This window comes from Psittacula echo (genome assembly GCF_963264785.1).
Source record: "Psittacula echo genome assembly, chromosome: 4".
In the NCBI taxonomy this organism is placed as follows: domain Eukaryota; kingdom Metazoa; phylum Chordata; class Aves; order Psittaciformes; family Psittacidae; genus Psittacula; species Psittacula echo.
In genome coordinates, this window is record NC_137738.1 from 26762731 (window position 1) to 26778058 (window position 15328).

Below are 15328 nucleotides of genomic sequence, written 5' to 3' on the forward strand. Positions count from 1 at the left end.
ATAGGAGAGAATGAAGTTTGCTGTTACAAAAACTCACTAAAAAAAAAACCCCACAAACAAAATGAAACAAATTCAGAAACGATCATTCAAGTAGGTGAAATATTTAGTGTCATTAGAAAGATATGCTACAAGACTCCCGTAAGTCAATCCTTGTTTTTGAAATTTATCTGATTGTAAAATGAACCCTTACATTATGAAATTTCCCAAGGAGGAAATGAAAAATTGTTTCTGAGTTCATGCATGCAACTTTTTTCACAATATTCAGATCTTTTTATTAATCTATAACCAAAGCAAAATTAAATTAAAAATGTCATCTTTCTTTAATGAAATTTTGGGAATTTTGGGAGTCTTCAGGGGAACTTTCTCATGTTCCTGCTATGTAAGCTCTGTAATGAAATTTCAGCAGAAAATCTATTTAAAGAGGATTTTTGACAGAATTACATTTCAAATAATTTCAAACAATTGTTTTGTAACGACTTCCCTGACTGATCAGAAGCAAATAAACTGAAGATGTACTTTGCAATTGCAAGGTTAATAATAGGGTCAAAATATTTCCAACAAATTACATACTAAAGACCCAAGTCACCAAACCATTTTAGTGTGTCTAAATGTTCTACTGAGCAGAGTTCCATAACTGGTGATATATTTAGAGTCAATCAAAAGGTTCAGCTAAAATAAGCTCCTCTAAACACATCATGCTTAGGCTTCATTAACCTCAGAACTTCCTTGGCTTTCCAAAGAAACCAGAAGGCTGGAATTAACTTCCTCCACCCCTTTAAAGGCAAATGGCTGAATTAGTCTAAATTCAGGATAAAAAAAGTTCACTTACATTATCTAACCCAGCATGTTTATTTAGTGAGTGATCAAGCAGAGAAACAAACTCTTCTCTTTCTGCCACTTTCAGAATAGCAGACCTTGAAAATGACTCACTAGAGAGGTTACAGCATTAATTCTCGAGACTTTAAACTGGCTCCTACACCTTTCTCATGACACTGTCCACATAGAGATGAGTCTTTCATCATAGCCATAGAGACTTAAAGTTTATTGTTTCCTTGTAAATATAAGCAGATATTTGAATACAACTCCAATCTGAATAATCAAAACCAAAAAAGCGCTGGTAACACACAAGCTCCAGTTTAGCACTGAGCAAGAAACAGAACTAATTATCATTCTCCTTTACTTAGATGACTGTACCAGACAAATCTTAAAGCAACATGTACTTGCTGTGATTACTCTTTACTCAGATGGTTACATGGTCTAATGTGAAAAGCACTTTTTGTAATCATGACGTATATAAAGGATGAACTTTGGATTATCCCAAATGTTAAGGATGCCTATTCAATAATTTTTAGGAGTGACTTCCCTCCCTCCCAACCCTCAACAGTTTGAATCACCATCCAATCACAGTTAACTTTTCTTTTACAAATCTTTTCACATGCGTAATAAGCATTTTAAGGCTAAAGATAATAGCATTGCTTCTGAATACAGGAAAAGTTAGAAATATGCAGAGTATTAAAAGTTAAACATATTAGATTAGGAATGAAAACATAATTTAGCATATTTTTGTTTTCTATAGAATTTTCATGTTTCTAAAGAAGTACACCTAACTCCAGAAGTATGATCAGATAAGTACAATAACAAAGAAGTTTCAACTGACATACCTTCCTAAATTTCACACCATTTACTCAGACATGGAGATAAAGAAATTTTCTGACAATTTAACATTCTTGGGCCTATAGCAAGTCTAGAATCAACTTACACTGCTCTTGACATCTTTCAATTTTGGCAGGATATCTAGTCCAAAGCCATCAGCCTGCCCTCGCGTCCTGTTTCCACCATTCATGTAATTTCCAAAGGCAAGAACCAAACCAAGGACCTGCATAACTCCTGACCCATTTTTCAATGTCTACGAAACAGAAACAGTTTTTTGTTCAAACTCTAATAATATTTACAGTTAACAGCATTACTGACAATGTATTTAGAAATAATACTTATATAAAGGCTCAAATAAAGCGAATTAACCTCCTGACACATGTAGTAGAATAATTTATATATAAAAATATAATTATATGAATATAAATAAAAATATTTAATTTGTTGTGACTGGAGAATGTTTTCTCCATAATGGATACTTATTAAAAATAATAGGAAATCTATACAATATTAGCAGTGATGAGCTGTTGAGAAAAACAAAATAGTAATTCCTTAACTGATGCTGATACCATGAATGCTATATTTAATTTAGAAGAGAATTTTGCAAGAAGTTAATAAAAAAAACCACAAGGAACAATTAAAGCACTTAATCTATCAAACAAAAAAAAAAAAATCTATTAAATGGTAAAACAAATATTTCAAACAATTTTCAGTTATTAAAATACTGATGAAGCTTGTATTTCAAAGCTATGTATTTGTTTTACATAGGACCACAAAATTCCAGTAATCTAGCTAGAGAGAACATTGCTCTCTCTAACTGATTTCAGATATCAGAGATATTATCAAGTTGCACACTTCCAAAATCTGAGGAAATACAAGGTGGACTGAACTTACATTCATCTGGAAAGGAGTGAAATGGTGACTATAAAAAGGGAATATTTTGCTTTATATTGATATAAATATATACTGATGTCAAAAACATGATATAGTTCAGTATCAAGAGCTAATCTTAAAATTCGCTTTGATGTTGAGGTACAATCATTAAACATTCTATTCTGTTATCCTTCAGATTTAATGAGTGCTTAGAGTAAATAAACCAAAAACATTTGAAATATGAGTACAACTGAACGAGACTAAATATCAGAAATTTATCTCTAGCTTTCACAGAGCACAACCTACCTCGCACAGTTTCTGTAACAATTCAAGTTTGCGACGGATTGAACAAATGCTTTCTGAAAATGTTGACTGGAACAGGATGCAAAATACACGTTCAGAAAAGTTCGGAATTAGTGAGAGTTCATAGAGGAACCTGTAGGGGTGATTCAAGAAAATTGTGTGAGTCACTGCTAGTAGGTACAGGTTTGGTTTTATTCTTCTTTTATAACACCTCTAGATAATTTACTCTAGGAGGGAAAGTTTTCTGAAGCGAGCAAAACTGTTTTTTCATAAGTATGTTCTTACTGTTCTGGCTTATCCAATGATTTGGCATTTTCTTTTTCCTTGGATGCCTTGCTATGCTTTTCTATTTTTTCTAATTCATCTGATTGTGCTCTCTGGAATAAAGGAAACAAAGTAATTGAAAAACATTAATTAAAAACTTAGTCAAAAAACATATTAAGATGACCTTAGAACAAATCACACTCATGGATTTTTTCTTTTACTTTAGCATCTGCTTATGGTAAAACAACTAAGTCCATAGAGTGATTGTACGTATAAATACATCTGATGGAAAACAGAACATTGTCCAAATAATATTATTGACTACTAGTAATCTGCAAAAGATTTATTCATTCAACCATGCACTGAGACAATAATCTTCATTCCCAATCCCATTTCTTTGGCTATTTATAAAGTCTTTGGATCAAAGAACTCTCCTCCTGACTTTTATTTCTCTTTCCAAATCTGTTGGGTTACATTTGAATGCAATCTGATCTTTAAATATATATTTAAGTAATATCATTTTTTAAACTAAATGAAAATAGGTTTGCAATTTAAATTTTATTTGGTATTTGGAAAATGCTATAGAACAACAACAACAAAGTTGATTTATAATAGAACTGTCATGCATACCATAATACATAAGAAATATTGCATACTTAATTGGGCGTACAGTGATATTCATTTTTACCTTAATAAGCCAAAACAATTACATGCAAAGTGCCTAGTTTCTTGGAGAACCCTGTGGCACATTGTGCGGTCTTTTCTTCAGTATTCCAATCAAAAGAAATAGAGCCTCACTTCTTTCTGTGCTCCATGCTACAGTGAAATTATTTTTTCCAACTGCAGTACTGGAAAACAGAACAGCATGGGACGGAATAAAAGTGGAATGGAAATTTCTACTTCTGACCCTTCTTTTGACATCCATAGTGGTTTTCAAAATAGAATCAAAACATGAATCTGTGCAAAAGTGAAAAAAGGAATTAAATATATCTACCTTTACGCCTTTAATAAAACATCACACGCATTTTTTTAACTTACTCCATTACAGAACTCGAAAACAACATTAAATTATACTAGTTAAATTCCATTTTAACTCCTTAAATAATAGCAAAGCAAAAGATAGACTGGATCTGCATTCTTTCTAGCATGCTTTCGCATGATTAGCAGAAGAGGCATGGAACTATCTCAAATCATACTGACACAGCTCCGTCAGCAATCTGAAAGCAGAAAGTCAGGTTTGGACAATCCTTCTGAGGTTGTTGAGCATCTTTCCATGTGAAAAGGGAGAAAACACTGACATGAAACAGAAAGATGAAGAGATTAAAGAGCCACTCAGAGCAAAAGCACTTCAGAGTTCATTTGATTACTTCAAGAAGCCTGGAAATGACTGCAAGGCCATCTGTCTTGAATAGTACACATCCTAATACTTAGCCAGCATTTCTGTGAATGTTCTTCAAGGGTCATCTTCTCTAAAGTAGTCTGATCTTATCTATTAATAGGAAATTTTGCAAACAACCTTTTTTTTTTTCCTCCCAGAAGTAAGCTCTGTTTTTGACAGTATGAAATTCTATTAATGGTATTACACATTTCACAAATTAATAGAACAATTGAGGTTTGAAGAAACCTCTGGAGATGGTCTAGTCAAAACCCCTGGCACAAGCAGAGGCAGCTAGACAGGTTGCTCTGTGCTAGACCCATTTCAATTAAGTCCATGTCTCTTGCACAGGGAAGGCCGGAACTAGACATAGCACCCTAGATGTGGTCTCACCAGTGCTGAGAAGAGAAGAACAACCACTTCCCTTGACTTGCTTGATGCTTACTTGATCTATTTGTGTATACACACATGGCTTTCTCAGTTAACAAGGGCTAGGTTGACATAAACTAGTTTTTTACTTTAGTATACTGGTACTGACCCATCCATAACACCTAGTTTCTTGAATTCCCTACCCCAGTATCACTTCAGTGTGAGAAAAGAAACTTGGAGATTCATCTTCCAAAGCTAGCTTTTATGTAAAGGTTCTGTCAAGGCAGGCATAGGACATACTAATATAATTACAGTAGTAAATTTTTCCTGTATAATTCCATCATGAAAAGAAAATTTTCAAGATACTAAGATCAGAAAATTGTACAATTTTTATTTTTTAAGACACATCTGGACACAGGGGGAGGACTAGGAAAAATCTAACTAAGGGCAGAAATTTCTCCTTTATTCAATTTACTCTTGTAAACGGTAAATAATTTTTTTAAAAAAAGTAAACAAGTTCTTGTACCAACAGTTTTAAAATTATGTTCTATTTTTTCTGGCCAATCTGTAAAGTATAGTCTCTTCGGTTAAACAGAAACAAAATCACTTGAAATTTTTGTGTAATAGTTAAAGAAGAGAAATTATTTTAGCAAGAAGCATAAACCTAAACAGTTATTTGCAAATTCTTTAGGATAAATAGTGAGAGTACTCTCTCTTCTGGCCTTCTACATATGGTGAAATATTAGAGCACTTATCACAGCAATTATATACATGCATGTTCAAGCTGTTAATGTTTCTCCATCAAATCCCAAGGGTAAAGGTTAGGCAGAGTCACTATTCCTTATTTAAGCCATTATTCTCAGATTGTGTAGGCAAAGAAATAACAACTGGCAAAGATACAAGGACCAAGCATGATCCACTCATTGGCAGGCTGAGTAAAATTCAAGAGGTATGTTTTACACTCTTAACAAAATCAAGAGGTCCAAGTATATTGTGCAAGTTCAGAATGAAACCTGAGTTTCAAATCACTAATTTTGGCTCAGGTATCCAGAATTCTGATTTATGTCTATATTAAATTGCAATACAAAAGCAATAAGACTGACATGCCTTCTGCACAGGTATTACTGAAGATAATTTCTCAGGATTTTTATCAGTTAGCCCTACAGTTAATGTTTATCTAATTCTTAATTTTCAGGTGTATAGTTAAAAAAGTATTTTATATAACTATCCACATTTGTGTTGACAGACATGTTCAATAGATACTTCTCATAAGTCATTAATCTGATTACATCAGCACCTCTTTGGATGTCACTGCTACTTATCTCCTTGAATTTTAGCTACTATATAGCATCATAAATGGAACAAAATAGTATAATGCACTAGAATTTTATATTAACTATCACTAAAATCAGGCAGCATAAATCTGATAGAAATTGTTGAAAAAAATACACTGATTCCATTTGGCTCTCTTCCCACTTTTGCCATAGTATAAACTTACCCTATATTTGGTCTTACCAAAGTTGCATTGAAAAATGGCCCTTGTGAAATCTTACATTTCCTGGTTATTTTTTATTTTCCTGGCAACAGAACCTTAGCTCTGATTTGGATCAGTTTAAATGTGTGCAGTTTTTTTTACTCTTGGGGTGGATTTTTTTTAGTCAATTTGATTTTCAAAGTTAATCTTATGTATTTCAAAAGCATTAAGTGAATTGTTGAAGAATATTGTCAAAAGTAACTGAAACTAAGATATAACAGAGATAAAGAGGTTATTAACCATCATACTGCTTTGAAGCTTGGTCATGCATCTGAAGTCAGGTACAATCTATAGTCTTCACATAAAAGCAATAAGACATTGCACTGTAATTGCCATTAAAGGAAATCACAAGAAATAATTGAGAAGAAGGTTCGAATCTCAGTGACAGAGCAGAAGTATGCGCTTCAGACTTCTGGGTGCCTTTCATTCTTGCAAATGGCACTTATTGATTTTTGAAAGCATTTTAAAGATAGATACAAGGAGGACAATTTACAAGGAATCAGATTAAGAAAGTATACAAGTTGCATTTTGTAATGTAAAGAGATTTGAATAGGGTAAATCAGTAGATTAAAGATAATCCTTTGATAAAAATTTTAATCAATTTTTTATAAGCACAATACAGTGAAGACGTAAGCAGGAGCAGGCTTATCTTGTTTCACGCAGTGATACTTCAACTACAACCTCAGCTGCTAAGAGGATGCCTGTTTTCAAAACATTCACTTATTTGCAAATAAGTACATTTCTCATCACAACCAATATGGCCTAACCACATACAGCAAATTGACAACTCTGCTGAATTTTATCTGCCTTTTCCCTCTCTACTTTTAGCTGCCACTTGAAAGCATTGCTATTAGGGAATTTGTAAAAGCATATTAAATTAACTGTTTCACATTTAGTCCTACTTATTAAGATTCTCCTATTAAAATTGGCTAGATCTTAATACATAGCTCATTATCAACACATGCTTAAACAACTTCTTATAAAGCATACTATACAACCATGTGTAAGAATTATGTGACTGTACTATACAGTGCTGTAGTAACAAAGCCCTTCTCATTTGATGTAATATCACTTAATACTATTAAATAAATTGTTGAGGGCTCAAGTCTTTGGTGGGATGTGGGTTCTTTCATTTATAAAAAGTCACTAAGATGTATACAGTCACTTTGTGGTTTAACAAGACTTTAATTCCTCAGTAAACAGGAATTGAGCCCTCAGGAATGTGGCTTTTGAAATTAGGGTGTGTTTAGGTTTGGAGACTGCCCAAATTTCATTCACATTTAAGAAGGAAAAGCACCATGCCAGACATATGCAATCAGAAAAAATGATTACATTCTGAGGGAAGACTGTAAAACAAATGCTCCCATATGTTCTGTAGAGATCAAATATAAAGACTGACAAATAGTACAGCAATATTTAAATATGCAGACAAAAAATCCCAATCCAATAAATAAAAATTTAAGTTATGACTACAAAGTAGCTGAATGAGGCAAAGTTCCCTACTTACACTACAAGATGAGGATGAGAAATAAGGAAGGAGTCAAAGATGTTAGCCTTTCTGGTACCCACACATTGCTTACTTTTTTTTTATTTGAACGTTGTTATAATTAGTGAAACTACTAAGGAAAGCAAATGCAAAGTCTGATGTGTTTTGATCAAAGACTGGTAGTAAAAACAGAAAATTAAATGAAATTTTAAAGAATGCTTCTTTCAAGACACAGCTTGATCAAATAGAGGATCCAGAATTAAAATTCAGGTCCCCTTGTGAAGCTCTCCCAAAATAAACTGGGTGTGGTTTTTTGTTCTTTCTTTGGTTTTTGGTTGTGTTTGTTTGGTTTTCTTCTGTCTTCTACCCAGGCAAATATAGTTAGAAGGTTGGCCTGATCTGTCTTCTATTCAAAGCAAAGAAGCATATTACAGTCATTCAATTATTTTGAGTCTTGCCTGAGATTAACATATAACATTTTCCTCAATCAGGATAATATTTCCCAGACATTTTTGGTAATTGCTGAAGGTAATGATGAAAGGTAGACAACGGCATTTGGTTATTTCAGCAAACTGCAAATTTGCAGGTAACCCATCATACTAGAACTCTGAAGTATATGAGAGATGACTTTAAGAAAGCATTTGAAAATTATCTTATTAGGCCACATAGGAGGGCTTATGCAATAAAAAAGAGAGAAGCATGCAAAAACTGATCATGAGGGCAATATTTATTCTGTACTTCCCACAACACAATCTCTCACAATCACACATATGTAATATGTAAACTTAGTTAAATTTTTTACATGCTAAAGAATGTATGGAATGGGATGTAGATGTAAGGGAGAAGATTAAAGATAATGTAAAATAAAAATAACCCAGGCCAAAGCAGAAATGCAGTGGGTTAAGGATAAGAAGTGCTTGAAACGTAAAAATTTTGGGGTAGTTAGAACAGGTTTCCCATTTGACCACTATTTTCCAAGCAGTGTTGAGAAAGTTACTTCTTCAGTGATGAGATAAGATCTGAAGTGCTTCTTAGCTCTTGTTAGAGTTTTGTTTTTCATTTTCTTTAGGATTTTGTTTTTTCTATAAAGTGGACTAGAGCATACTACCTCTCTTTTGAGGTCCCAAGGTGGATTATTTACAAAATTTCTATTTTGTAAATCAACAAAACATTCCTATGTAGGCTATAAAAACCCCTAGATTCTTAACCCCCAAATCTGAAAAATAGTGAAATAATTAACATAATATCAAAACTATAACATGAAGGAAATAAAAAATCTAGTACAATCGCGTACTTTAGCCTCCAATGCCATTCTGTGGCTCACAGATTTACATTTCATATTTTCAGGTTCTTTGAAGGGTATATAGAAGGTCTCTTGCTCTTTACAGATAGGCTTAGTCAGAATTCCATGTATACAGATAATGTGCTCGGAAAAGGGAATAATGCTTGCTGGCTGCAGCTGAAGGCAGAAATGTGCTTCTGAGATTCGCTTTTTTGAATTTTGCGTGACTGGCATTGTAAAGTTTTAGAACGTGCCTGAGTATATTCTGAATCCCTGATTTTGCATACCTAGTGGTCAAACACTCTCTAATGATTAGTACCAGACATTTATGAAGCCTCTGGCACTTTGTACTGCTTTTCATTTAATTAACTTAAAAAATCCTTTTCCTTTTGAAGAGTTAAAATTATTTTGCAGGAATCCTTGAAATAAAAATAAAAATAAAATAAAAAATAAAAAAACCCTACAGTTTCACAAATGGCATGATTGCTGTCATTAAAACCATTTTTTGTATTGAACAGCACTGTTATGTTAGTGAAGTACAAAGTGAAGCCAAAGACCCAAAACGCAAGGTCTGATACTTATTGACCAAAGACTGCCCACCAAAGAAGAATAAAAAAAGGAGCAAAACCAATTTCTGTTTAGTTATTTAGAAGTTGATTTTGTTACTTATACAAAACACAACTAATACAACTTGAATGCTTTCAGTCCTTTGGGGAAAATAAAGTCACTTGAAAATAGACACGTTTTACAAGCTTGCTGAATATTGATGCAAACCAAAATACCTTCACATGGCCTTACAGTATTACAACATTATATGGACTTCCCCTGATTACTCACATTCTCATACAGGGCTTGGAGGGTCTCTAGGTCAACTACAGAGTTGTCCAAGTTCACAACAGCTATAAAGAAGACAAAAGAAAAAAGAATTAGTTGTCAGGATGATAATCCAGCTGTGAAAGAAAATCTGAGAACAATACCCACCAACAGTTTTTATGACCTACTGGTCATACAGCTTAAGGGTTTTAACTTTATTATGCCTTGAATAGTGCCATTCCTAAGACTATGAGCTAGAAACCTGGTAGAGCCAGGTGTCAAGTGTTAAAGAATTCATTCCCTCCCCCTAGACACACAAACACGATCCCATGAGTATGGCCATAGCCAGAGATGAGAGACAAGCTTTACATCAGACTTTCATGGTCCAACTGAAAGCATTATAAAAATTTGTAAATCTGCACCACAGCCCCCCACACACACATTGACACAACAAAGCTCATTCCTGTCACTGTTGGCTTCAGTCTTAAACTGATTAATCCATAAGTCAGTCAGTTAACTTCAAAATACCTGACAAGGGTCAAGTCTTCTATACACTAAGCCGAAATGTTTAGTACAGACAGAAAATATGCCTTTCCTGTTCCCAACCAATTTTGGCACCAAACACATACAGTATTTTTTCATCATCAAAAAATCAGTTCAACAGCACAGACAGAGTGATATCCATCTACCTAACCTGGACAAAAAAAAAAACAAACCACCCAAAAATCAAGAGATACACACTTTGAGGAACACAACCCTGACTCCTGACTTGTATTAGGAAAATTTCATAGAAAGTAGGAAATGTTTCTTGAATCTAGTGAAGAATTAATCTCAGTTAATAATAAAAAAAAATTATTCTTTTTCAAATAGTACTTTTCAGTCATCCTCTTACATAGTTTTTACAAGCATACTCACCATTCATATCAAAGCCAGATAAATCCAGATTACTTCATCCAGGTTTTAAGCTTTGCAAGAAATTTAGAATGTTGCATTAGAACCTATGTTCTAAATACAAATTCTTTGTATATACCTATACTACAGACAATAGAATTCAAGCTCATGTGCTTCAGGTTGCTCAAAAGCAATTAAAAATACCAGTCTGAGCAGGGGGACTCATCATGTTTCCACTTTCCAGGCCTGACACATAGTTTTAGTTACAACATACCAAAATTACAATGACAGTAGTGTTGATCTTGATTAAATTCAGCAGGCTACACTGTATTCCTAAGAATGGCACAACTCCAAATTTTAGGACTGACTAAAACAAAATTAATTAGAAGCGTCTTCAGTGTTCAGAAATAATGTCAATATTTAGAAAATAACTTTTTTTTTAAGATTTTTTTTCCTCACCAGAAGACAAGAGAATCTGAAAGATAATGGCAATGTAACAGTTCAGGAAGAATACAGGGATATTGTCCGGGAAGCTAGGGACCAGGTTAGGAAAGCTAAGGCCCAGTTAGAATTAAATTTGGCTAGGGATGTTAATGATAACAGGAAGGGATTCTATAGGTACATAGCAAATGCAAGACAGACTAGGGACAACGTAGGCCCCTTCCGGAAGATATCAGGAGAACTGGCTACCCAGGATTTGGAGAAGGCTGAGGTTCTTAATGACTTCTTTGCCTCGGTCTTCACTGGCAAAGGCTCTGACCGCACCACCCAAAGCGGATGCAGGGACTGTAAGAATGAAGACCCTAGGCCCAATGTAGGAGAGGATCTGGTTCGAGACCATCTTAAAAACCTAAACATACACAAGTCCATGGGACCTGATGACAACCATCTGCGAGTCCTGAAGGAGCTGGTGAATGAAGTTGCTAAGCCACTGGCCATCATATTTGAAAAATCATGGCAGTCAGGTGAAGTTCCCGAGGACCGGTAACAGGGAAATATAACCCCCATTTTCAAGAAGGGGAAAATGGATGACCCAGGGAATTACAGACCAGTCAGTCTCTCCTCTGTGCCTGGCAGAATCTTGGAGCAGATTCTCCTGGAAGACATGCTAAGGCACATAAAAAACAAGGAGGTGGTTGGTGACAGCCAGCATGGCTTCACTAAGGGGAAATCCTGCCTGACCAATTTGGTGGTTTATGATGGGGCTACGAAAATGATGGACGGGGCAGAGCAGTTGATGTCATCTACCTGGACTTGTGCAAAGCGTTCGACACTGTCCCACACGACATCCTTGTCTCTAAATTGGAGAGACATCAATTTGACGGGTGGACCACTCGGGGGATAAAGAACTGGCTGGATGGCCGCACACAAAGAGTTGTGGTTAATGGCTCGATGTCCGGCTGGAGACCAGTAATGAGTGGTGTCCCTCAGGGATCGGTGTTGGGACTGGTCTTGTTCAACATCGTTGTCGATGACATGGACAGTGGGATTGAGTGCGCCCTCAGCAAGTTTGCCAATGACACCAAGCTGTGTGGTTTGGTTGATATGCTGGAGGGAAGGGATGCCATCCAGAGGGACCTTGACACGCTTGTGAGGTGGACTGATGCCAACCTTATGAAGTTTAACCATGACAAGTGCAAGGTCCTACACCTGGGTTGGAGCAATCCCAGGCACAGCTACAGGTTGGGCAAAGAAGAGATTGAGAGCAGCCCTGCAGAGAAGGATTTGGGGGTGTTGGTGGATGAGAAAATGAACATGAGCCGGCAGTGTGCGCTCGCAGCCCAGAAAGCCAACCAGAAAGCCAACAAAGAAAACTTTGTTGGCAAGTTTGTTCCTGGAGTTTCCTCCAAATCAGTATCCTGGGCTGCATCAAAAGGAGCATGACCAGCAGGTCAAAGGAGGTGATCCTGCCCCTCTACTCTGCTCTCGTGAGACCTCACTTGGAGCACTGTGTGCAGTTCTGGTGTCCTCAGCATAAAAAGGACATGGAACTGCTGGAACAAGTCCAGAGGAGGTCACGAGGATGATCAGGGGACTGGAGCACCTCCCGTATGAAGATTGGCTGAGAAAGTTGGGCTGTTCAGCCTGGAGAAGAGAAGACTGCGTGGAGACCTCACAGCAGCCTTCCAGTATCTGAAGGGGGCCTACAAGGATGCTGGGGATGGACTATTCACCAGGGACTGTAGTGACAGGACAAGGGGTAACAGGTTAAAACTTAAACAGGGGAAGTTTAGATTGGATATAAGGAAGAAATTCTTTACTGTGAGGGTGGTGAGGCACTGGAATGGGTTGCCCAGGGAGGTTGTGAGTGCTCCATCCTTGGCGGTGTTCAAGGCCAGGTTGGATGAGGCCCTGAGTGGCATGGTTTAGTGTGGGGTGTCCCTGCCCATGGCAGGGGGGTTGGAATTAGATGATCTTAAGGTCCTTTCCAACCCTAACTATTCTATGATTCTATGATTTTATGTTTTTTGTTTTGTTTTTCTGGGAAAAGGCATATGCAAAAACCTGCTACTACTTATTTGATATATTTTAAAATTATCCCCCCCGCCAAGCATAGTAATTATTGCAACAGAGGCTTAAAGATGTCTTCCCAACAAGGTACTGCAGTATATGCTGTATTTAATAATCCTTGCTGCTCAGTAGGACTATCTGCATGCTTAAAAACATGCCAAATTTGCCTTGTAGAACTGGAGACTAAAATTAACACGCAAATAGAAACTGGGTCTAGATTGGTTTGAGACCTCTACTTTACAAAAACATATATGTCAAAGCCTGTGTACAAACAGCTTTATAAAAACCAGGATATATTGTGGATATCAGTTTGAATTATCCCTATATTTCAGCATTCTTATGCTTATGCAATCATTTCATATATGAACACACAATCCTTCAACTATTTATTTTGAATTGTGGATGTCTTCTCCCTGCTCCACCCCCCTTTCCAGAGACTCTTCTCCCTGCTCCACCTCCTTCCGGAGACTGTCTAATCCTGCGTTGAGAAATATGACATAATATAAATCCTGCTCTGATTTTTGCTCAATGTTAAGATCACCCATGGATTACTCAAGGAGCAATAGAACACTTTTGTTTGAATGCTTGCAGGAGATAAGAATGTCTGGCAAACACAATGGTGCCAGGTCTGTGTACTTTCAACAAAAGAGGTATGCAGAAGAGTGTACATACTTCAGGGAGCTGCTTAAAAACAAATCACTCTGAGACAACGAGTTGGAGAAATTAGATCCTAGTATATATGTTTCACATCCCTGCCTCCCAAGAAAAATATATTTCTACACACTTCATCTAAAGATGTGTAAGTTCATAAATAGCACTCTAGCATCCCATTAGGATTTTTCAGTATTCACTATAGGTTTGTTCTCCCCACTCTGGGGAGTCAGGAGATGAGCTTCTGTTCCTTGGCAGTACTGCAGCACTGTCATGCAGAACATGATAGCTCGCAAAATAAATCATGACTGTTGCACATCTAATTCAATTATCTAGACAATTTGAACTGATAAAAACAATGATGTTTCTTTATGTAGCCAAACTCAATGGCTAAACATGGCCACCCCCTACAATCAGCATGACTACACAAATATCTAACCAAAGGATTCCATATGTGGTGGCAAAGTAACGACAAAAATATATAGACAAACATTAATTTCCTCATATGAAAATATTTTGAGCTATGCTACAATTCCAGTACACTTTGAAGCAAAATTTTGGAGAAGGGTTTATAATAGTCTTGCAGTCACTGGATATTTTAGCTGGTGTCACTATTTTAGAAAACAATTTTCGTGTTTCAAAGTTGATATTGCCATTTCCTGGTCTTGACTACTATGAAACAATCTTTAATAGCCAGCTCATCACCCAGCATTCCTGATACATTTGTAAGAAAGCAGTGAAGAATACCTGAAAGGAACAACTTTCTTTTAATCACATCAGTTTCAGGCATCCTCAGCCTCTTACCTTCAAGATTTCTTAGTTCTGTTACTTTCTTGCATTCCTATTGCCACTGCTGCCAATAAAACCAGCAAGCCAGCCCCATCTCAAGCCCTTATATGATAAAATTATTTGATGTACATGTACATAATTGTATATGAATACAAATATATAGATATATAAAATAAAATTTTAACCAAGTGTGTACAGATACACAAATATGCACAGGTGAAAATAAAAGGAACTACAAAGCAGCGACTTGTTTGTTTTTCAAATTAAGCACTAGTCAACAGATGACAAAAATGCCCACCCAGTAAGAAGAGGGGTTGAAGAGCAATCACAAATGATTTCTTGATAATTTAAAAGACAGAGGGGGAGAAAGAATTTAAATAGATTTCTATGCAAAATAAAGGTTCAGGAATCTCTTGTTGGTCTTAAGCATTCTTGATACTTTCATTATTTTTATCACAATCTACATGGAAATTTAAACTGGCATGTTTGGGACAGAAATGATATCTTTCTTATGCTACTGCAGAATACAGAAGA

The 15328-nt window shown here is 35.9% G+C and overlaps 1 protein-coding gene across 1 annotated transcript in view; it reads right to left on the minus strand.

Annotated features, from left to right (window-relative positions):
* FMN2 (formin 2) overlaps positions 1 to 15328 on the minus strand; it is a gene marked incomplete at both ends in the record, with an annotated part of 160041 nt that overhangs the window by 56671 nt on the left and 88042 nt on the right. The window contains 4 exons of the mRNA XM_080615867.1: positions 1760 to 1906; positions 2833 to 2962; positions 3115 to 3206; positions 9977 to 10038. Coding sequence (XP_080471993.1) covers positions 1760 to 1906; positions 2833 to 2962; positions 3115 to 3206; positions 9977 to 10038 — 431 coding nt within the window. The remainder of the gene's footprint in view (positions 1 to 1759; positions 1907 to 2832; positions 2963 to 3114; positions 3207 to 9976; positions 10039 to 15328) is intronic.